This window comes from Macrosteles quadrilineatus, unplaced genomic scaffold (assembly GCF_028750875.1).
Source record: "Macrosteles quadrilineatus isolate MER2022 unplaced genomic scaffold, UCM_ALF_1.0 Scaffold_9__3_contigs__length_116548681, whole genome shotgun sequence".
Classification (NCBI taxonomy): domain Eukaryota; kingdom Metazoa; phylum Arthropoda; class Insecta; order Hemiptera; family Cicadellidae; genus Macrosteles; species Macrosteles quadrilineatus.
The window spans coordinates 4,545,912-4,570,606 of NW_026542602.1; the positions used below are offsets into that span (position 1 = coordinate 4,545,912).

At 32.3% G+C, this 24,695-nt stretch overlaps 1 protein-coding gene and 1 long non-coding RNA gene across 3 annotated transcripts; one reads left to right on the top strand and one right to left on the bottom strand.

The window, feature by feature from the left end:
* Positions 1–3,334: 3,334 nt before the first annotated feature.
* LOC129003921 (uncharacterized) lies at positions 3,335–8,836 on the top strand. Its single transcript, XR_008491660.1, has 3 exons — positions 3,335–3,414; positions 5,449–5,701; positions 8,517–8,836. It is a non-coding gene; the product is annotated as an uncharacterized LOC129003921 (long non-coding RNA).
* A 4,117-nt stretch (positions 8,837–12,953) lies between these two features.
* LOC129003125 (uncharacterized) lies at positions 12,954–24,619 on the bottom strand. Of its 2 annotated transcripts, none has more exons than XM_054431367.1 (8): positions 24,488–24,619; positions 21,735–21,984; positions 20,922–21,038; positions 19,215–19,352; positions 17,221–17,295; positions 16,649–16,735; positions 14,638–14,724; positions 12,954–13,422 (listed from the first exon to the last, which is right to left on the bottom strand). In XM_054431367.1, exons 2-8 carry the CDS (start codon positions 21,972–21,974, stop codon positions 13,084–13,086), a joined length of 1,083 nt encoding a protein of 360 aa, XP_054287342.1. In that variant the 5' UTR covers positions 21,975–21,984; positions 24,488–24,619; the 3' UTR covers positions 12,954–13,083. The 2 variants fall into 2 exon arrangements, with proteins under 2 accessions (XP_054287342.1, XP_054287341.1); XM_054431366.1 differs by having other exon boundaries at positions 17,221–17,301.
* Positions 24,620–24,695: the final 76 nt, after the last annotated feature.

The window sequence follows — 24,695 nt, forward strand, 5'->3', positions numbered from 1 at the left end:
TAGTATAGATAAAAAATTAATAAATAAAAAAATCGCGATTTTTTAATTTTCTGATTGGATTTTCACTAAGAGATCAGAAATCAGAATCTGAAAATCTTTATTGTTTCATATTGATTTACAAGCTTATACACAGAGTAACTTAAGAATAACTTAGATTAACTAACTCACACACTTATTTAACTATGAAACAATTCATCCCTAGGTCAAAGACCTGTTTGGGATGTTCTATTACGTATACAGGGTGGTAAAAAAGTCCCAGGACAGTTAAATATTTTAAAATATAATGCAGATAGTGCTACAATACTTGGTACCAAGCTACAGGGCATAAAACTCTATTTTAACACATATTCAGTGATCCAATAACTCTTCAGGGGGACGACCCACAAGGAGTCGGAAGAAAATCTTAAATGGAAGCATAGGTCAATATGCACATCAAATTAAAGGTCTTTTTGTAGAATACAATGCCGCAAACCGCACTTCGAAAGGTTGATTCTGCGCAAAATTACAGTTGTTCAAAGATTCATTTAATTTACATTGCTATTATACGCTTACTCCTCAGGGGGCACAGCCCTAGGAATCGGAAGAAAATTGTTAACGTAAGCATAGGTCGATATGCACATCAAATTAAAGGTCTTCACTAGTAGATTACGATGCCGTAAATTCAAGCTCAAGAGAATGCCTTAGTAAAAAATGACAGTCGTTCAAAGATTCAAAATGGCGGATTCAAGAAATCTTTGAACATCTGCCATTTTGCGCAGGATCAACCTTTTGAAGTACGGTTTGCGGCATTGTATTCTACTAAAAAAGACCTTTAATATGATGTGCATATTGACCTATGCTTCTATTTAAGATTTTCTTCCGACTCCTTGTGGGCCGTCCCCCTGAAGAGTTATTGGATCACTGAATATGTGTTAAAATAGAGTTTTATGCCCTGTAACTTTGTACCAAGTATTGTAGCTCTATCTACATTATTTTTTAAAATATTTAACTGTCCTGGGACTTTTTTACCACCCTGTATACACATATAAAAACAGCTCAAAATACTGATATACTATATATATGATATACTGAGTTTAACGAGTACTTGGGTTTATGGTTACAGGGAAGGTAGTAAAGTGGTGTTTTGTGAAACAAACCTTAATAAATCATACATGATGAAAAAATAAACATGAAAAATTGGATCGAAATATATCAATAAACATGCAAACTACAAAAGTTGACTAATACCCCATGAACAAATTACCGGTACTGAAACTTTCATTTAACCTTTTTTCGGAGTTTTCTCCGTAACCTAGGTGCACAATTAAGCTTCAGTATACTAAATTATTTGCTCTTTCGAATTCTACGACAAGTGTGGTCAATATGGGTAATTTGATGTTTTGTGGGTAAAAATGTTAATAGAATATATTTCATAACTCAATTGGGGATCTCGAAAGGTGTTGTTGCCTGCTGATGCCACGATTTTTTTTTTTTTTAATTAAGGATAAAATATCCAGAAAGTGATTCACTCATTGTACTTCTTAAAAGAAGCTGGCAACCATTTTCAATCTTGAATCAATAATTTTCTTAGTCCAGTGAATAGAACATAATGCTTTGTAAAGGATATTTTGATGTGTGTTATGTTTAATCCAGTTTAAAAATAATATATCTGTTCTTGTATTGATGCATTTATTAGTATAGCATACGAACCTTACACGCAGTCTGGATAGCAAAATGTTGACTAGTGCATCCCCGCGTTTGTTGTGGTAAAACGAAAAAAAAACATCTAGCTTACTATTTGTTCTTTTCCAACAAATTAAAATGTCAATTATATAATATTGTTAGAAGATAACCACAAGAAAAGACCATGACGTCCTAATTTCAAGAGTTTTAACTTTATATTACAGTAATTAGGTCATAAGGAGGGCCTATTCAGTGACTTGGACATAGTTTTACGTTCGTGTAAATCTTGTCTATACAGGGTGGCTGAAAAGTAACTTGCACCCCCCCCCCCCCCGCTTAACTTTTCTACCATTTGAGATATTTGAAATCGGTTTGCGGCGACCTGCTTAGATATGAGGAGCTACAATAATTGTGGTAAATTTTGAAAACTTTGCCCTTATGGGTAGCGGGGGTAGGGGGTAGCTAAAAAATTAAAAACGACAAGTATAATCGAGTTTGTTATCATTTTACAGGTCTTGGCGAAAAAAAACAATTGACATAAAGAAAACGAAAATCGGCCAACTAATAACAAAATGGCGCCCTAAAACGTATCAAATCCAAATAACCATGAGGGTGGCTGAAAATTAACTTGCACCCCCCTTTACCTTCTTAACTATTTGAGATATTTGAAATCGGTTTGCAACAACCTGTTTCGATATGAAAGACTACAATAATGCTGGTAAATTTTAAAAATTTTGCCCTTAGGGGTAGTGGGGGTTGGGGGTAGCTTAAAATTTTCAAAAAGGAAGTATGGTCGAGTTTGGTATCATTTTATAGGTATTGATATAACTAAACAATAAACATAAAGAAAATAGAAATCGGACCTAACAAAATGGCAGCTAAAAATGATTAAGACAATGGTTATTAAAATTAGTTTATGACTGCCATTTTGTTTTTAGTGGTCCGATTTCAATTTTCTTTATGTTAATTGTTTAGTTATGTCAAGACCTGTAAAATGATACCAAACTCGCCCATACTTACTGTTTGCAAATTGTAAGCTACCCCCAACCCCACTACCCCTAAGGGCAAAATATTTTAAATTAACCATCATTATTGTAGCCATTCATTTCTAAACAGGTTGCCACAAACCGATTTCAAATATCTCAAATAGTTAAAAAGATAAAGGGGGGTGCAAGTTAATTTTCATTCACTATCATGGTCATTTGGATTTGATACGTTTTAGGGCGCCATTTTGTTACTAGTGGGCCGATTTTCGTTTTCTTTATGTCAATTGTTTTGTTTAGTCAAGACCTGTAAAATGATACCAAACTCGACTATAGTTGTTATTTGATAATTTTGAGGTACCCCCTACCACCGCTACCCAAGGGCAAAGTTTTCAAAATTTACCATAATTATTATCAGTCCTTTATATCTAAGAAGGTTGCCACAAACCGATTTCGAATATCTCAAATTGTTGAAAAGTTAGGGGGGATGCAAGTTACTTTTCAGCCACCCTGTATACCTTCTCTGCTCTAAAAGTGCCCGACTATTTAATGTACTTGGAAAATATGAATGGTATTACTATTATCCTAAAACTTGAAACCAACCATGTTGAAAGTCTTTACCATACCGAAATAGAAGTGTTGTCATGATTTCGCAATATATCAATAATTACGTAGGACGCAAGTGTTAACCATATTGAAGCGGTAACTTGTAGTATAAAAACCCCTGCACCGGTGTTCACACCTCACTGAGCAGTGACCTAGACAACAGGTAAGTTATTGACAATATAGTCTTATCGCAGCATTTTTTTTAGAACCTTACTATGTAAAAGTGTTTTTTCAAAGTGTTATCCTTCTCTCTGTGGGTGTACCTTGACAAAATGAATAATATTCTTCGAATTTTTAAAAATATTTTAGTAACTGATTTATACTTCTTAAAATAAATTACTACTGTATACTTAAAACACAATCAGACACCGAAATCTTTTTTTCCTGCATTGAAATAGAAGGAGAAAACGGAAAAGAACATATTTTTACATCCTTTAACAAAAGCATTGAAGAATATTATAAAAAATAAATTACTTTTGTACTATACTACTATACTATACTTTGTATTATGTGTGAGATAAAACATGTTTACATTTAGGAAACCCGAGTAGGCTATAACTAGGTTGTAAACGTATTTTTTTATTTTAATTTTATTGATTTAATAGATACATATTATGTGCAAATATACTAATTAGATTGGATAAAAAAACAAGAAAAACATTATAAAACCTGGAACCAATGTTGAATGAAATTTCAGCTCAAGTAATCAGAATGGTTGCGGACAAAACTTACATTTTGTACACAGTTGGGATGAAAATGAAAAATAAGCTTCATCACAAAGAAAATACCAAAAACATATATTTTCTTACCAAACTTTATTTAGATTAAAAGACTGCAGCTCAATTAATTATTGGTCAACAACAACAATGGTTACATGGGTATTTTCGATATTTCAAGCTGTTATTAAAGGCCAGCTGTAGTTTTTTGTGAATTTGTAGCGGTGCCAAATAATATGTTACAAGAAAACTGTACAACCTTTTATTTAAGTGACTAGGTAAAAACTGAAATATAAACAACAAACAATAATCATAACATGTGTTATAAAATTATTAAACCATCTGTCACTACATAATTTATTGGACATTTCTTAAAATAATACAAAATTAGCCTTACCCTTTAATAAATGAATCTTGACCCATTATTAAGTTAAATATTGTTATCAACCACAGAATAATGCACTTTCATTTAAGCGGTGCGTAGCAACCATAAAACAGAATTGAGACAACTATGGTTTATTATTTTTTATTTACAGGAATGTAGTTTTAATTTTATAACTTTTTGTTATAAGTTTTGAATTTAAAACTTATTTAAAAGCTGATAAATTAAGTTTATTTTGTTTTTATTACGATTAAAGTAACCATGGGAACCTATATTTTGAAATTATTTTCAAAAAGTTAGAATATTTGGGAGTAAGGGGCTTAGCCCTGGCATGGTTTAAAATAAGTTAATTCAAAGGCATTCAAAGTGCATACATACAAACATTAAAAACTCAACTGAGCACACAATTACGTGAATAATATAGTTTTTTATTTAGTAATGTGTCGAAGGCAAGCTGAGTTTTGTATGTGGATTCATGGCGGTTTAAGTGTTTTGAAAGTTATGTTAGATTAGGAAGGTACAGTGTAGGTCATAGTGAACCAAGTTGATAATTTATATTACACGTAGGCTGTTTTTGTGCTATTAAAATAGTTGCTTAAACACAAAGAATTACAATTTTCAAAACTGAATGCTATTTAGAAACATTTCAATACTAACAGAATTTTTTTGGCCACGTCTTTTATTTAAAGTTGATATTGACTTTTTTACTGTACAGTTTTGGTTGTTGAAAATTAAAACATTTGACGAAACAATAACACATGTTTGTTTGTTGATGGAAAAAAGATAGTAAACCTTACTTTTGCATGGCAAACATTCCTTTTGCGATGTAAACAATGCAATAATACATTTTCGCAGGTGATAAACACAATATCACGAATACAGAAGATTTCACAGTAGCTACTCTGTCCATTGTATCTGTTGCTTTACCGCTGACGTCATACTATGCCTGTTGGATCATTATTGCATAATAATAGGGACGATACAGAAACCATTTTGGGATATAACTTAATAGTGAATATATAAAAAAAGATTATATAAAATAAATCGATTTAAGGATTTTTTATATCTATTTGTTAACACGTAATTTAATTATTTCCAGACGCCACATCATGAAAGGATTTTTGGCATTAGCTACATTGCTCTGCTGTCTGGCATTGGTGGTGTGCACTGTAACCCCTCCCCCTAGTTTGGAGAACTGGGATCCAAGTAAGCCCATTGACGCAAAAACCCTAAGTGAAATGATCCCAGGGTCAAGGTATACGGACGATCCAAGTGTTCGTCCTGAAGATTTGTTACCCCCTTGCCCTGGCAAGACTAAACGACATTCTGTAAAGATATTTCCGGCGAATCAGGTATTTCCCATCCATACTCTGAATAGGTTACAATTAACTGAACGTAAAAATAAAACCAAGGTCGATATTGTTAACATACAGTGACTACCGTACTATAATCGGCTGTTGTTCTGCGGTCTATCTTGTAATTATTGATAATTGTCTAGTTTGACGGTTCAATGATATCTAGAGGTATTAAAGGTGTTATCAAACCAACCCTAATAATCGCACGCCCTCTAGGTGAGGCACTGACACTTGGCACTATCAATTTAATAGCTCGTGTCTACCACAACCTCGGGCTGACATCCTATATTGTATCCCAACTAGGCTTGACTTTACTGTTCCTTGGGTGACTAACTAAATCTGACTACAAGTGACACTACATCACCCGTATCCATCAGTGCCAATATCGTTAATAAATTTTAATCATAACATAGGGCGTAGGATCTTTACTAGTCCCGTTTTTACCAAGGGTGCTAAAATGTCTAACTTTAAATCAGCCAGTTTTTCTAATCGTTCAGATGTCTCTAGTCTGCATCCCTACCTTGCACCGCGAAGCTCGCTTATCGTTTTCTTTTCAATTACAATTATGGTGATCTTACTCCAGGTTTCTTGACGATAGAAACGTTTTATTGCAATACTATTCAACTATTTGATATTTTCGGCTTCCAACAAAGTCTTTAGGTGTGGCCAGTCTCATCATAATTCCAGCAAATCAACGACCTTATCTTAGCTGGTGTTTCATTTGTAGTTCCCTGACCTTTGGTCTTATTTACTTACCAGTGCATACGAAGGTGCACGAAATAGTACTCTTACTTGGAGGCTATTATCCATGCCTCGCAGTATTGTGGGCATATTTACCATTCATAGGAATTTTTCCATCGTGAGCTCTGGATCTAAAGCCTGTGTCAGAGATTGAGGGGGTTTAATATTCAGTGTATCTCACAAAAAGGCATATACTAAGGCAAACTTTATTATACTTGCTATACCAACGAATTCCCGACGCCTTGCGTATAGTTTAAAGTTAGGGCGCGTGTTCAGAAAAACTCTGTCCACCTAACTATGCTCCATGAAACCACTTCTTCTTCTTCTTATAAGGGACAGAAGGGCTACCACAACACACCTCATGTATTACATCTCATGTATCTGTTGAAAGGCCCACATTTAACTAGATTTATATTCCTTATCATCAAATTAAAGATCATCAAGGGGTCCGAAACCCCCTCAAGAAGTTTGTAAATCCTACCCAGAATCCTTACCCGTTATTCATATACCAAAGTAAAGCACTTTCTAGTTCATGCAGAACTTGGAACACTTCGTCTATAGCAATATACTAACCAATTACATTTTTGTAGTTTTTATAATATTAAATTAAGTTTCAATTTTTGGTTTTATAATGTACTTGACCATTTTACTGCATATGTTTTAAATAGTTGTTTTTCAGTAAGCAGTTTTTGTGAATTGCCACCTTTTGAGGGCCAATTTAGATTTAGAATTATTATTCTTCACTTGATGACGGGTGGAGTTTATCCACCTCCAGAAACGTTGATCAGTTTTAAACTCAAGACACATTGGAAAAGTCCAATTAAAAATTGTAACATGTTTTCAATTGTTTCCAAACTTGTCTTTTAGTTATTTAAGCTGTTTAAAATGCTTTTTGTTTAGGCGTTAAAATCGATAGGTGTTTTTAAAACTAGGCCTTGGCAAGAGCTTATAAATTTAAGAGAACTATGTAATATTTGCTTTGCTATACAATGTATCATAATAATTCTCTATTATTACAAATCCTGGGGCCTTTTGCCAGGAGCTTCTTATCTTTTCTTGTATGATTGACTTGCATAATGATTCGCTTAATGTGGACTGGTCAGCAATTAAATACTTATCATCATATGAAATGTGAAACTTCAATTATATGGCTTATGACATGTGTGAATAATGCGGGGTCACCTTTGAGTGTTCTGAGTTCTGATTATTAAAATGTTTAGTCTAACTTGTGTTTAACATGGTTTCTAGATTTTGATAAATGTACTAATCGTGTTTACCTAGACAGTAGCTGTAAGGTAAACTTTAATTGTGTGATGAAATGTTGCGTCACAATATTAGCTTTGCTGGGATAGTCAAGCGAGATGGGTACACAATACTTTCTATAGTTCCAAAATGTAATGTGCATCCAAAATAGTGTGCCAAATGTTGATTTCTAAAAAATATTTGGGCTAATTGATGTAAATGATTACCGTAACCTTTAAATAATATTGGAGTCTATGAGAGGAAAATACCACTCAGAATCTGGAAGATGGAAGTAACCACTCATTTATTCCACCAATCACAAGCAACATTCCAGTCCCCTTATGTCCATGTTTGTGAGAAAAATTTAAATGACGGTTATCTGGTAAGAAAAGAGTTTTTGGGAGTATGTTTTTCTTGATTTTCTCTTTATTTTGAACCAAGAACCTCTTTACCTGACTTTAACACTGCATTTACTGGACAGTATCATACTGTTCTTACTAGACAACCCGTCCAATAAAAATATCAATTATCAATTATTTAAGATGGGGACGCCACTATGTGCGTATTTTAACCCAAATATGAGTGAAGGATGAGTGTAGGATGAGTGGCGCGATCTTGTAGTCTTGTTAGTGACTAAGGCCGACATGTTCCTTAGACACAGCTGTTAATTAATAGCCCATACAGCTAATGGCAACTAAGGGACCTACAGTTTATAGTGGAATCCGAACCACATTTTTCCTTGTAATTTACGAATTATTAGAAGGCTATTTCGTATTTTTTACAGTTAACGTAAACAAATATAATTCATTTCATCTTCACATTCTTTCAGGATCCTAGTTCACAGGATAACAAAGGACCATTGTTCACCAAGCCTGTTGGCTAAGTTATGTGAGCCCTTCGCCAGGACCACTGAGTTGAAACCAACCGAAAAAAATCAATACTTGTTTTTAATACAAATTTGTGTTTGGTGTACAACACAACATCGGCTTTAACGAGATAAATATGATAGAAAATATGTGGAAAAAATGGATTGTGTACTACTTTCACACTTTAAAAAAATTATGCAAGTATTTTAAAATGGTAGATATAAATTGACTAAATGTATTGCACAAAAACTAACTAGAGTATTAATAAATAAGTATAAAAACATACGATTTTTATTCCCTTTCTTGTGATACAAATCCTATAGCATAGACTAGCAGTGACATAATTATCACGAGATAAGGTACCTATGAAAGGCGAGTCATTTCATTTATTTTTGGAGTTTTATCTTTCGATAAGTTTAGCCGTTATAACTTCTCATCTTAGTTAACTTTTAATATGGATCAATTAAGTAGGCGTATTCTTAGTGTGCAAAAACGCAGTTAGTATAACATTTTATACAACGAAAAGGTTTTTACAAACGAAAATCCTTTGTGATAAGGCTTTGTGCGATTTTACTTTGTAGTAATGAGAAAACTATTTAATTTAGTGAATACATACTAATTTGTTGTCAAAATCACAATAGTACATCATATAGAGCCTAATCACTTATGATTGTTCCTCATGAATGAATAACTGAAAAATACTACGTGTTGAAAAAGCGATTGCGTTAAGTGTGCCCTAAGTAACACTTAAGAAGTTTCATTTTCTTGTTCATTAAAAGTAGCTGTTTCAAGTTTTTTTATCATCCAAATACCCATCGTCAAGTTAATTGAACTCTGATGGCACGTCATCAACTTAACTGCGCTTGACTTTGGATTTGCATAATGTTTTCATCAGAGTCCCAAAAAATATAATTTCGTTAAAACAGCGTAATGACGTTTAAAATTGCAGTGGGATAGGATATTTAATGAGTTAGGTTACATGAAGAAAATAACACTATATTAGGAGGAATAGAAAGTGACAATTCAATGATCATAAATGGCGGTGATCATAAATGCCACATGATCATAAATCATGTGGCAACTTGTTTGGATATGAAGGGCTACAATAATTATGGTCAGTTTTGAAAATTTTGCCCTTAGGGGTAGCGGGGGTAGGGGGTAACTTAAAATTATCAAAAGTCAATGATAGTCGAGTTTGGTATCATTTTACAGGTCTTGACGAAACAAAACAATTAATATCATGAAAATAGAAATCGGACTATTAACAACAAAATGGCAGTTCAAAATTACTTTTAATAACCATGGTCTTAATAATTTTTAGCTGTCATTTTGTTATTATTGGTCCGATTTCTATTTTATTCATGTTGATTGTTTTGTTTCGTCAATACCTGTAAAATGATACCAAGCTCGACTATACTTGCTGTTTAACAATTTTGAGCTACCCCCTACCCCCACTACCCCTTAGGGCAAAATTTTCGAAACTGTCCATAATTATTGTAGCCCTTCATATCCAAACAAGTTACCGCAAACCGATTTCAAATATATCAAATAGTTAAAAAGTTAAAGGGGAAGCAATTAATTTTCAGCCACCCTCATGGTAAGTACATGGTAAAGTTTTGTTTTACTTACCATTTATGAACATTTATGATCATAAATGGTAAGTAAAACAAAACTTTGTGAAGTCCGCTAGCCTAGTCAACACAAATTCCTACTTAGGAACAGATTCAACTTGTACTGGTTAAAAAAATCAATTCGAAAACGATTTAAGCCAATAGCCTTTATAAATAATCGTTAACTAAGTATTTTTACCTTACATAAACCAAAGCCTAACTGCAGGATTCAACAACAAAGAGATTACATAATTGTATCTTCCCTAGATGAGATCTTACCTTCAGTCAGGACTTGAGGTTTATGTTTAGGGTATAAGCTCCGTATTCACACTAAACTTTCAACTACCACATAATCCTATCCTAATAATAATTATAAATCAACATTAAAACATAATATATTACAGTAACGTAGTATGACTTCATACAACATAATACAATAAAATACATAATTAATATAACATATATAATAATAATAATAGAGTCTTTATTTATTTATTTTTTATTTATTTTACGGTAACAACCATTTACAATAATATGCTAATATGCTATAAATTCTAAGAGTATTAATAATAGAGTATAACAATAATACTCTATCAAAAAATCAGCGATTGTATAGTTTGTCATGTTAAATTACAAAATGTTCATCTATATAGTGTAGAGTAGCAAGTACTACACCTAGTCTGGATTTGACAGTTTATTTCATCGTAATTGGCCTGAACATTCAAAATGGCGTACCTCTGAAACAGGTGGTTAATAATTTACAACTCATGTTTTCTGTTATCTGCCTCAATCTTACAGTTGAAGTTTCATTTGACTTATTTTGATACTTTATAAAATAATTTTTAATAACTTGTTATAAATTGACATATTTTCAATGTATCCATTAAGATTTTTTCAAACGTAATTTTCGGGATTATTGAAAAAAAAAAACGCCTTTGTGTTTATAGTAACACTGTTCAACACTTAGGCTTAACCATATAGCATAAACAACAAAAGTCACGCATAACAATGCCATGAGTAAACAATAAATGTCTCCATTCTCACAGACCACGGGGGATACACTCGACAACTTGGCTTTTACACACCTTACAGTGACTTAAGTTAGTTAATTAGTACTTGTACTTTAATATTAAGTATCGCTTGGTGTTTACTAGTTTACGGACGTGTTAAAATGTTTACCTAAGACCGTTTTGTAAAGTAACCGTTTCAGTTCAGTTCGTCGAATAAATAAGTTTCACATAACAGCATTGTTTACTTACATAACAGCATGGTTTAACTGAACAACATGGGTAACGAACCAATGAGGTTCAAGGGTTGAGAGAAAAGAAGTAAAAATGTAAAGCTTCAAATCAGCCAATTTAATAAGTGGTGCAATTAGTGTTTGGTACAATGATTCGTTTGCACGACTGTCAGTGGCCATGAGAGGTTTTGAACGATAGCAAAACCTCTCTTAGAAGTTTTGACTAGTGATTTTTAGTAATTAAAACACTGTTGTAGGTAAAGTAGTGTACGCAACTCGCGTAAATAGTTTTATTGACACTCGTAGAAGTTTTTCTCGTGTCGTTAACGCGATCATTGCGTAAACTATTATTACATACAACTAAGTGATTATAACCCTGGTAGGGTCACCGGTTCGACCCCCTTAATAACTTTTATAGATTCAAAACCAGGCATAGCTGTCCCTTATTATTTTTGTGTGCCCTACCTTAGGCGTTAGGTTATGGCCTAACACCGTTATACACATTACAGCACCTTAAGTATGGAGGGCTGCGAAATGATCACTTCCGTCTATTGGTGATTGGTGGGATTTGAACTCGGGACCTCAAGAGCCACTAGACTAACTTGATCCCCAGTCTTTGATCATTGGGTCACCATTTTTTTCATATAAATGGGTATGATTTGGAAAATCAGACTTATATCAGTTAGTCCCTTTAATCCATGGCATCTCCAGAATTTTTTAATTTTCTTTAGAAATTTAGATTATTACTGGCAATTTTTCCGTAAAAAAAAGGAAAAATCTAATTTTTACAAAAGGAGCTCAAATGGTTACGATTAAAATCCAAACAAAATGGGACAACCCCCATTGCTGTGTAAATTAAGCTTCAAATGTTATTGGAACCTTTGTGGGGTTCCCCATCATAGTAGCTTCCACCGCTCACCAGTGATATACGTTGTTAGCAAGCTTATAGTGAAAGGTATGGGGATTGCTGATACCATTTTGCACGAGACTATTTTTTCACAATTTACACAAATGTGATTGTTTCAGCAGCAGAGTATCAATTTCATGGCAGGTTCGATGCGTCTGGTATTTGGATCCAAAATTAGAAACAACTCTGTATATTTATTAGTTGATATTTTAAAGTTTTTATTGTATTTGATCCAAGTGCATAAATAAATATTCTTTATAGATACGTAAATAGATATCTATCGCCATTTACCATCTATTATGTGTATTTACAATCTTGTGAGTCAACAGTATAAGTGTTTGTATGTTTCAAATGTTATTTGATGTATTTTTTATTTCCTTTATTTAAATTGAACAACACGTGCAATGCCAATCAAGAAGCCAACAAGTAATAACTAACCTACTATAGCGCATTTAAGGAATTACATATAAGAAAATAGTGCCTTCATATAGGAATAGACAACACCAGACCTAAAACACAATAATTACAGCATTCAATAATTTTCCTAGATAGTCTCTTCCTTTAACATCATCAGTTACCTTTATATCTATACACACTAGAAACCGATTTGGGTTTGAAAAAAGTATAGGAATCATAACAATCAATGTTTATTGAATTCTACTCCACTCGCATTACAGACACTCAGGCATTCATGAAGTAAGAATTAAACTTTATGATAATTTTCATGAAATGGAAAAGTGCTTGAGTAGAATATAATGCAAATGTCATGATAATCAATTTTCATGTTGAACCCTCAACAGGACCAGTTTCTCACGTATGTTTTCCCAATATTCCATAAACAAGTCGTCAAAATTGTCAAGAACATTGTGTTTCATCAAATAGTCTCCTACTGTTCCTTTCAAGTGAAGTTTCAACGGCCCGCGCACCTTGATGAGCGATGTATCTGCCTTTTTCAACTGCTTCACAGTGACCATATCATTTTCCATACTTTCTGTGCATAGTTCCATCAGTCTACTGGTCAATTCATTACCCTGACCTAAGTCTTGTACATTGACTTTTGCAACTGCGTCAAGAATGGATTGAGCGAGTTTCTTTGCTGGTCCAACGATTTCCTGTAAAGAGTAAGTTAACTCATCCAACAATGTACATTTATTAACTGCTAAAGCTACAACAACATATAGTTTAAATTTTCCAATGTATGGGGTCCTAATAGAAACCCCAGTTTATTTAATTTAACAAAGAGGATTTTAGCTATCGGTTTATACTCTTTTGAATTGCATTAGGTGCAAAGGATGCATTATGTAATCTAGCTTGAGCCCCTGCTCATATACTTGAGTTCTGAAGCCTGCTGTTTACATCTAAATCTTTATTTATTTATGAGCTTGTTATATATGCGTTAAATACCTCTAACGTTGATTTTTAACTATATATTGAAGCACACGTATGTGAATATATATGGAAGATTTAAATTGGGTGAGGAAATTTTTATATTTTAAACCCCAGAGACCGTAAAGTATCTTTTAAATGTGCTTAACTCACTTTTGACTACCTTTGTTGTATAATCATTATTGCTATTTAAAAATGCATTTAATATTCTTATCAGTAGTCCATTCTCTTAAATTCGTGTTTTTATACACTTTTAGGTTAAGATGTTTACAACTATGAAATTCCAAGGTCACCTTTTACGTCTTGTAAGAGTGAGTATATATCCTATTTTTAGCTAGACACTAACATGTTTGAAAGCCATTAAGAAATTGTAAAAAATATATTGTTTTTAAGTACATTTATAAATAGGGTCCGTTTAAACTACATTAGTGTACACATTTTACGATTAAATATATACATAACCAAGCAACTTAGAAACATGGGAATAGTTAAATAAAAAATTGAAAATATAACCATTTTTTAGAAATTTTACTCGGATAGTTATGGCCATACTCTGAGCAAAGCCTTCTGCGAACAGTTATTATAAATCTGCTTTTATGAAACCCATGAGGTCAGATTGGTGTTTAAAATGTTAAATGTTACGTAGTATACAGCTGGTGTAGAAAAGTCCAATGTCGGTCTGCTGACTATGCAGTATGCAGGCCTACTGCAGCCACAACACATGCCATTGAGAAGAAACATAACTTATTATGTGATTTTTACAGAATTTGTATAATCACTTTTCATTATTACTGACATTTTCATAATTATTTTTCGCAGTTACTGTATTAAACTGCTTTGAATTTGATTTTTAACTTAACAATTCCCATGTTGTTTAATAAGTCCAAAGTTGTTTGTTTGATAACCAAACAACAAAACAAACAGTTATGTTTAAATCATACCGGTGGAAAAGTTGTAGGCGTCTGTTCTCCCTGGTTCGACCCGCCAAGGCTTCCTAGACTGAATGAACCAGTTGATCCGGTCTGCTCCTGTATGTGTGAACCAAATTATTATATTTAAATATGCTTATAGGCTATGGAAACCAAAATTAAATACTCGATTAAAATATATTATATATGAAAATTACCATTCCGAATGGGTAGGAGACAGTGTCGGCTCCTTTCATTGGCTTACTTAAAAAAAAAATATTGCGGCTGTTTAAGGTTCTCTAGCCAAAATATTTTATAAGCTAAGGATCATCCAAAAAAATAAAACTATAAGTTATTTTATAAAAGTATATGTTATTTTACGAGTATTTATTTACAGTACGGTATCTATTTTCGGTAGACCGTGTAGTAACAGCTATTTACCTTACAAGTGTAGGAAGAGCGTTTTTACATCACGCGGGTGAATGTTGTGCAACGAGCGGAAGCGAGTTTCATAATTCACTTAAGTGATGTAAACACGGTCTTGCGTAACGAACAAGATTTTACCTGACCGGAAAATATACAGGGGGTTACGTACAATATTTTTCACTATCCATTTCACTCATCTTCTAACAGTAACGTTCTTTTACAAACAAAAGCTAGGTTAGGAAAATTCTTTAAAGCAAAGCAATAAAATTCAAGCGCACAGCTGATTTCTAGCGTTGAACGTAGTTGGTATATATATTTTTAGTTGAGTACTCAATGTAATTTAAATGGATTTCATTACTTCACTAGTGAGTTTTTTTAACTTCACTTCACTCGTGAAGTAAAGAAGTTTTTTTCACCACGCTTGGGATAGGGAAGTTTAACATAGCGGGTTGGGTAAATATTTTAATTCAGTTCCCATTGTTGTGCTAGTGCAATAGGGAATTTGAGCGAATCACGTTACCATAACATTAGAACTCCTCAGTTATTTATAATTTAATTCTTGCTAAATTAGTCATATAATATTACATTTCACATTATTTTTATTTTTATGTGTTGAAATACAATAACAGCCATAATACAAAATAACATAAAAATCTACTTACAGTAATAAAAAGAAATACTGGGAAAAGGTATGCATTCTATAAAAAAACTTAATTAAATCCTAATTTTTCATTGTAGGGTTTTGGTAATATTTTAATACATGTTCAAAATTAATTAAATTTGAGTATAGTATGAAAATAAAAATAAAAATCACATTATACCATACTTAACCCCTAACTAAACAGACTCTACGTTAAGATGTTTACAACTGTGAAATGCCTTATAAGGACACCTCTTACTTGCAAAAGTGAGTCTGTATTCTATTTTAGCCAGACACTAATATTTTATGAAGCCATCAATAAACCGTTAAAAAAATAAATCGAAGAAAAATATTATTCCTTTTTCCTTAATAAAATCAGGCCGTCGTCTTAATTTTCTGCCTGCTCACGTGAGCGCCAAAGACCAGTTAGTGGAATGTATTTATAAGGAAGAGTGCAATAGTGGACTATAATGCATTATGGTGAGACTGGGAAACTAGATTTACATTGTATTGTGTAACAGGTTGAGCAAAAAAAATTTCAAGTATGGGTTGAATTGTCTTCTTCATTAATTGTAATATAGGGTTGGCAAGGTGAATTGGTATGCAAGTCAGGAGGCGTATTGGGATGTTAATGTAACTACTCTTGCTTATCACTCAGTAACAGTTTAGTTATAATAAGCCACTAAATGTGAGAAGGGGGGGGGGGAGAAAGGGGTCAATGTACCTGGACCTGGGTGAAAATTCCGATGAAGGGAATATGAATTGGTTCTGGTAATTATGAAACCAGTGTAGGGAAGTAAATTAATTCTGAAGAAATGTGACTAGGTCTGAGCTGCCTCCAGGACGCTTCCATCAACCTTCCAGGAGTTTTAGTAAGTTTTGTAATGCTACCATGTGTTTAAGCCTGAGCATAGTTGAGATGGGTTTTTGTATGTCACAGAATGATTATAACAAGAATAATCTATGTCTAAATCATACCGATGGATAATTTGTAGGCGTCTGTTCTCCCTGGTTTGGTCCGAAAAGGCTTCCAAGACTAAATGCACCAGCTGTTTGTGACTGCTCCTGTATGTGTGAATCAAATTATTATATTTAAATATGCTTATAGGCTATGGAAACTAAAATTAAATACTCCATTAAAATATACTAAATATGAAAAGACCATTCCCAATGGGTAGGAGTGTCGGCTCCTTTCATTGGCTAATTTGTGCCATTTTGAATGGTTTTCTAGCCAAAATATTTTATAAGCTAAGGATCATAAAAAAATGTATGTTATTTTATAAAAGTATATGTTGTTTTACGACTAAGCAAAAATATTGTGCTCCAGGACGCTTCCATTGATTAAGTTTTGTTATACTTGTTTCATTAAAGAAAAAATCATTTATACAAAGCCAGATTATTAGATTAGTTTTTTTTGTTTATGTTACTATGTGCTTATGCAAGTTAAGCCTGAGCATTGTTGAAATGTGTTTTCTATATGTCACACAATGTCTATAAGAAGAAAACCCGTTCGCAACTCGAAACTACACGTTTTCATGTCTAAATCATACCGATGGAGAAGGCGTCTGTTCTTCGTTTTTCGTTCCAATAAGGCCTCCAAGACCAAAAGCACCAGCTGATCCGGTCTGGCCCTGTATGTGTGAACCAGATTATTTTAATTAAGTTTACTTATAAGTTATACAAACTAAAACTAAATGCTCGTAAAAAGACCACTGAGAATGGGTAGGAAACATAAGTGTTGGCTCCTTTCATCGGCTTATTTGTACTACAGTTGAATGGCGCAAATAAAGTTGTTCTAACTAGGGATCATCCAAGAAAATAAAAGTATATGTTTAGGACCTACAATTTAAGACAGAACAAAATAATTGTGCTGTCAAAATAAGTTCACACACAACTACGATGTATTATTTTTTGTTGGACTCTGTATTAAGTGGCTTTTGTATTTTAATTTTGTTCCCTTTGTTGCGCTTGCGCAATAGGAACTATGAGAGAATCAAGGCACCACAACAATAAATTGAAATTGGAATACATTAAGTTATTTTTATAGCTCAGCCAGTGTTACATTAGTTACATTACTACCAAGAATATTGCTGTTCATCTGTTTTAATAACATCCGCAGATAGCCTACGATATTATATTGCAACTTGTTTAGTTCAAAATATATATTATATAATTTTTTTTATTGTAATCACCAATTTCAAACATGGTTTGTTTACGTTTTTATTAATATTAAATAAATATAACTATATAAAAAAACTAAATTTTTGGTATATGAAATTTTACAATAAAAACTATAACCAAAACGTTACAAAACAATGCAATTTTCAATAGTGTTTATGGGGTAAAAATGGGGTTTTCCCATTTGTGACCCTAAAAACAAAAAAGAAATTGCCATTTATTTCTAAACCGGTTTGTAGGGCATAAAAAAATAAATAATTTAGTATATTGAAGCGCTGTTGTATGCCTAACGGTCACGGAGAAAATTAAAAAATAGTGTAACTTAAAATTCCCATGTTATTCTTATGGAGAAAATGAAAATTATTGTAGTTAACTTGTTTATGAATATATATTGATAAAATTTGGTAAATTCATTTATTTCATCCAATACTATTGACGTGTAGTCAAAAAAACGCTTTTTACCTTCCCCATAGCAGTAAACCTAAGCATTTGTTAAATCTAATGTTATTTAGGCCTAAATAGGGAATAAATATGTCTTATTTATGAAAATATTTTAGTAAAAATGTAATCAGAAAAGTTGAAATTCGCTTAGTCTGAAGGTTTTCTGCGGCGGGGGTATTTAATATTTAAGTTGAAACAATGGATAAAATGAATAAAAAGATTCGTCCATGTTATTGTTTTTTTTTTTATTTATATCATCTGTTACAATTAATTAATGGTACGATTAAAATCATTACGATATTATTATTGAACAATTATCGATGTATATCGTTATTCATCCATAATATACTCTGTGAAAGTGTACCCCTTGCTTGTTCTTAAACACTTATGATACATATTTGTATACGTTCGAAATTTGTAACTGCCACAAACTACGAATCTGATCATTCATGTGCTACACATTTTTAGTAAACTTACCAAGTTTGAAGTCAAAGAAATAAAGTCCTATATTTTATAGTTGCTACAAATATTTTCATCTTTCCCATATCACAATATTTTTAGTATACACTCAATTCCTGTCAAATACGCTCCACTTTCGCGTATTGCTTTTCCGTGGAAAAAGTAAAAAGTTTACAAACCATCATCTTAAAATGATGGTGTGAGATAAATACCTTACACGTGTGTGAAAATATGCACAAACGTATATGATCTTTATACGTTTATATTAAAGTTTACAATTTGGTTTAAATCATAGGTCAACCTATCCTATTTATTATTTATTTATTTATTTTTGGAGTAAATGTTAGCATCAAACATTTTGACGTACCTGCCGATAATTCTTTTCTCACGTCAAGAAGTAGCCCTAATCCACTCCAAAAGATTACATTTTAAATTCGTAAACACGACCTTATAAGTCAAACTATACCTTGGTTAAAGAGTCAGAATTTGGTTGTTGAGCGCTTCCGAAAAAATCAACTGTTTCACCCACTTTTGGTCCATAGTTTTTACTTTCTTCGTGTTCCTTTTTGAACCTGGCTAATATGGCTTGATTCATGATGGCTGGCTGTTGAAAAATAAAGTAAATAAATTAAAATTTGGATTATTGGAGGTTCAACAAGATGAATTTTAATCAAGGATAATTTTGGTAGCTAAATAGGCTCTGTTTGACTGTTTTAATTCATTTCTGCATTCCCAAGTTATCTTCGTCAAATATATAATCGCACGTGAGTTTACAGAAAATTTGTTACTGTGTTTGAATTTCTGGTTTTGGAAATCTGAAGGAAGGTGTTAATCCTTCCCAAAACCCCCTGTATTGTAATATTTGTAATAGCTTTTTTTGCTTATTATGTGGCTGTATACAAGCTTGAATAAAAATGTAAATAACAGCTTTACCAATATATGTTTTTTTAGTTACACATAACCTATACTTTTAGAAGTAGAAGACTTTAACTATATAGTTTGTTTATTTATGATTCGAAAAATTCTGTTTTATATCACATTTTTTGGTTCAAATTTTAATTAACTATTTGGCTAAGGTCACTGATATTAACAGTCTTCAAAAGTATAATTTATCGAACAAAGCAAATGTCAAAATGACGTATTATTAAAGTGATCAAACTCAAAGTAGTTTGTCATTAAAACTAGCCAATAAATAAAAATTATACTCGTCATAAAATTTATAGGTATAAAAAATCCAAATATATATTAAATTGTAAAAAAATTAAATGACAAATAAACAAGATTTGGTAATTTTTAATTGTTCACTTAAAGCAATATTTTAAAGTAATATCTTAACAAACTAGTTACTAGATACAATTTCACAACTGCAAAAGGGTTAACCTAATACCATTCACTTGACGTAAAAGAGAAAATAATAAAAGTTAATAATTTTCACTATAATTTGAAAACTCTTAACCCTAGATATTCTTTCAGCATGATGATTTCTTTTGACTTTTTAATATGTTGCCATATTGAAAACACACAATTATTTTTTAAGCCCTCCAAATGTTGTTTTATAGTTTATTTAATAATTTAAGGTGTTTTTGAAATACAAATGGGTTTTAAAATGAATATAGTAAGTTAACAGTTGGTATGGAATACAACTTAATATATTTTCACTTTATCCACTTATACATAGAGTAGGCCTATTAAAGAAAAATTATTGTTTTCGTCAACATTTTAAAATTCAAGCTATGGGTGTTTTTAACAAGATAATGAGGGAAATTATGTGTTAGCTTGTCCATTTACTTATAGGCGGATCATTATAAATTGCGAAAACTTGTTTCTTTATAAACCGATGTTTCCGAACAAGGAGCTACTGACAGTATTTATACATACATTTAAATATTTACATTTAATTTAGTTTTAAATCTGATACTGCGTGTAATTTAGATTTTGTCCTTAGTTTTCATAAAATTTTACTTTAAAATGTTAAAAGACTGCCATTTTAAATTTTGTGTCACAAGAAATTTCTATAATTTTTTTGTTTCCTAACATATCTATAAAAATAAAGTGTCATTATGTTTGAAATAAAAAGGGATCCAAAGTTAATACCATCGATTATTTTTATATGTCTTGATTTAATGAAATTTGACGTATAAAGTCTAACTTATGATTTATATGGACAACTTACGTCATCGCTATTATAGGAGTTCGCCGGTTTTGTAGGGCTTCTAGTGAAAGTAGTAGCTCGTGGTAGTTGGTAGTGGTTACTGGTTACCGATGTACTTGAAGGCCCAGAGAATGTTCCCTGAAAGATTGTCAAACACACTTGTAATAGTATTTACACTTAAGTTATACTGTTTACTCACAATAAGGTAAATACATATAAAAGGATAAAAAGGGACTATGTGGCCCTAACTTTGCCTGAACAAATATAGAATTTTTCATTTATTTTATATTTTATTTTACTTTATATACGGCGAAAATTTACTATAAACCTGAGGTTATAATTTTTTGTTTATACTGAACTATTTTGGCTGCACCGAATTTAATACAAAATTAATTAAGCATAGCACAACTAAAATACCTATTTTCTTAAGCTGTAGGTCTAGGGCATAGAACCAAAAACAAATAAATTTATTTATTGGTACTATTTTATTGAATTAATCTGACTTTTTATCGTAACTAGCTTGTTTATTGAATTATATTCAACCATGGTTCATACAGCCAAGCCATTAAGCTTTGCCTATAAAACCTGTTTTATTTAGTTATCACAGTAAACTAAATTCACAATAATTCCTTTGTCTGAAACTATATACAAATCCAATATGTTTATCAATTTACAAGCCTGTCCTAACGACATTGTAAAACGCATTTTAAATATACTTTTATAAAATGTTAAAGTTATTCCTAGTTATAAACAAATAATTTAAAACAAAATGAAGCAGGGTTTATTTTCGGGATCTGTTAATCCTCACTTAATCGTAATCAGTTAAGTGATTACCTTGTTTTGCCAATTGTCATTTGAATGCATTTCTGTACTTTTCGGCAACATTTTCCACACATCATCACCTTTGTTCATAGAAAGTTTTGCCCCTTCAGTTTTTAACATAAGAGTCAAATGGTCAACAGTGTCTTCTTGTTGTCCAGAATTAGTCCGATCTGTGTTTCCAGGTCCATAGTTAGAGGCAGTGACCACTCCCATCCAGCTAAGCAGAGTCACGACTGCCAAACACCCTTCCATTATTTGTTTTCTGGAAACAGTAAAATTAAAATTAAAAACATTTTTTGCATGCAAATTATAGCAATAGACTCTGGCTGTTGTATAACATTGCACTTTATCACTGGGCTTACTTATGAAAACTATACAGTGTGATTGAAATGTCCCGGAATGGTGTAATATATTTCTTAAATTTATAGATAAAGTAATAAAACTTGGTATATCAATAATAACCATAACGTCGACTCTATTAAGCTATTATTACATTTTTACCTCTTAAGGGGGGCGGCCTACGAGGAGTAATACGAAATAGCAGCATAGGTCAAGTTTGGTTTATAATTAATGGTTTATAATTAAAGGTCTTATTTAGTAAAACACAATGCCGCAAACCCGAACTCAAACGGACATTCAAGTCAAAAATGGCAGCTGTTCAAATACTTCTTTAATCTGCCATTTTGAGTCTTTGAACGGCTGTAGTTTTTTAACTAACTGATATTTTCAGCTCAATTTTTCGGCATTGTATTCTACTAATAAAGGCCTTTACTGTAATGTGAATATCGACCCATGCTTACGTTTATGATTTTCTTCCGACTTCTAGCGGGTGCCTCGCAGTAGTCTATTCAAATTAAAGAAATCTTTGAACAACTGTAATGTTTGACTCCGTTGTCCGTTTGAGTTCAAGTTTGTGGCATTGTATTTTACTAACAGGGACCTTTAAGATACCAAGCTCGACCTGTGCTGCTATTCAAGAATTGTGTCTGACTCCTCGTGGGCCGTCACCCTTAAGGGATAAAAAAGTAATAATAGACAGTTTTGGTTGTTGAAAATTGATACAGTCGATATTGTAACAACAACAAATATTAGTTTTTGTTTATGTCGGCAAAATCCAAAAAAGCATAGTAGGCCCTAAACACTCATTTTGCATAGTATTTTTTTTTGCGTTGTAAACAATGTAATGATGAATCTACGCATATAATAAACCTGTAACGAAAACAGGTGACTTCACAGTACTGCAGCAAAAACAGCCGTTTTAAATATATGCCTTGGGGGGCTGAAATAAAGTTCTATTGGGAGTAAAAAGCCTTTTAAGTTTCTAGGAAGTAAAAAAGAGATGTTGTAAACTCAGTTGTAAACTTTGGTTGTAAGCAATCGTATGTATCGAAATTATTTATCGATTAATCGGATGGCTTATTTTTGCATTCTTCTCAATACACTCACACAATCGTAATAGATCAAACGATTGAATCTTTTACTTACTTAAACAGCTGCTTCTTTGCAATAACAAAATTGAAAAAATATGAAAGTCGTTTTAGGAGATAATTACGAAAAGTGGTTTTGTTTTCTCGCTAGGTTTGTCAAATAGTTTTTAAATTTGACTAAAAACAAAGTTCATCACCCAGGGGAAAAGTTTCTTTTCAGCCCTCCCTAATTTTATTGAACGTGAAACTTGAGCTTGGGACGAAAAGAATCACTTAACGTCCAAAAAACCATTTCGTTGTTCTTTGGGTAAAAAAAACCCCGCCGCAGCAAACCTGCCGATTAAGCAAATTTCCATTTGTCGGAATTGATTTTCAATTAAATCTATTTAAATAACATTAGGTTTAACGAGTCCCTACAAAACCACTAGGGACTCCTAGGTTTGCTGCTACAAGAAAACTGTTGAAGTCAGGTTTTTAGTAAAATAATAATAGTTTAGTACAAAATAAATACATTTGCCAAGTTTTATCAAAATATATCCATAAACAAGCAAACTACGACATTTTACAATATTCTCCATAAGAATAACATGGGAATTTTAAATTTACAATTTTTTGAATTTTCTCCGTTACCGAAAACCGTACAAAAACACTTTGATATACTAAATTATTTGTTTTTAAGCTCTTTAAAAAGGTCTAGAGATAATTTGGGATATTTTGTGTTTTGAAGGTCAAAAATGAGAAAAACCATTTTTACCCCATAAAACCCCCCGTAAAACCCCATTCCCATGGTCCGATCATGCTGGTTCGCGAACTCATTCAAGTTTATCCCACCTTACACCTTTCAACCAAATTTCATCAAAATCGGACAAAAATCACTCAAGTTATCGCGTTCGCGGACGTATATATAAAGACATAGATAAAAATTTGAACGAATGGTGTTTTTGGCTTCTGGGGATATCAAAATGAAAAAGTAAATCGGCCCCGGGCCTAGTTCTTACCGTGCCACCTACGGTAATAGCTACTTCCCAATAGGGAAATTCGCTAAAACAATCACTGATATAGGATTAAATAAAATAATACTTTAAATTGAAGAAGATCAAAGTTCACTCTGCCAAGGAAATAAGTATAACTTGTTGTATTATTAAAATGATATTCCTATGTGACACGTATTTTATAACATTATGCCCAAACGAGAGCAAAGTCACGAAAAATTGATTTTCAACCAAAAAATAAATGTATGTTCCTGGAATTATAAAAAATAAAATAAATTAATATAAGTCGTATTAGTATATATTCAAATTAAAATTGACATTTAAAATATATTTGTTGAAAACCTACTTTTTATCCTGCTAACTGCACAGCTTTGAAACTGTTCTAGGCTGCTAAAATGTTGACGCTTACACGTTAGCTAACACTTGATGTCAAATACGTTAAACTGTCTCGGTGTTTAACATATTTCATACACATGTGTTGCGGGATTGCAAACTTTTTGAAATATGTTGCCTTGACAGTCTTTCTACAAGATTCGATATTCGTGTCACTTAAA

Bases quoted from the DNA above. Each gene is read 5' to 3' on its own strand.
- LOC129003125 (XM_054431366.1), bottom strand. From the start codon at position 21,974: ATGGAAGGGTGTTTGGCAGTCGTGACTCTGCTTAGCTGGATGGGAGTG. The intron at 21,039-21,734 runs GTAATCACTTAA...ACAATCTTTCAG, and splicing joins ATGACAATTGGCAAAACAAG to GGAACATTCTCTGGGCCTTC. The intron at 14,725-16,648 runs GTATGATTTAGA...TCACACATACAG, and splicing joins CGCCTACAAATTATCCATCG to GAGCAGACCGGATCAACTGG.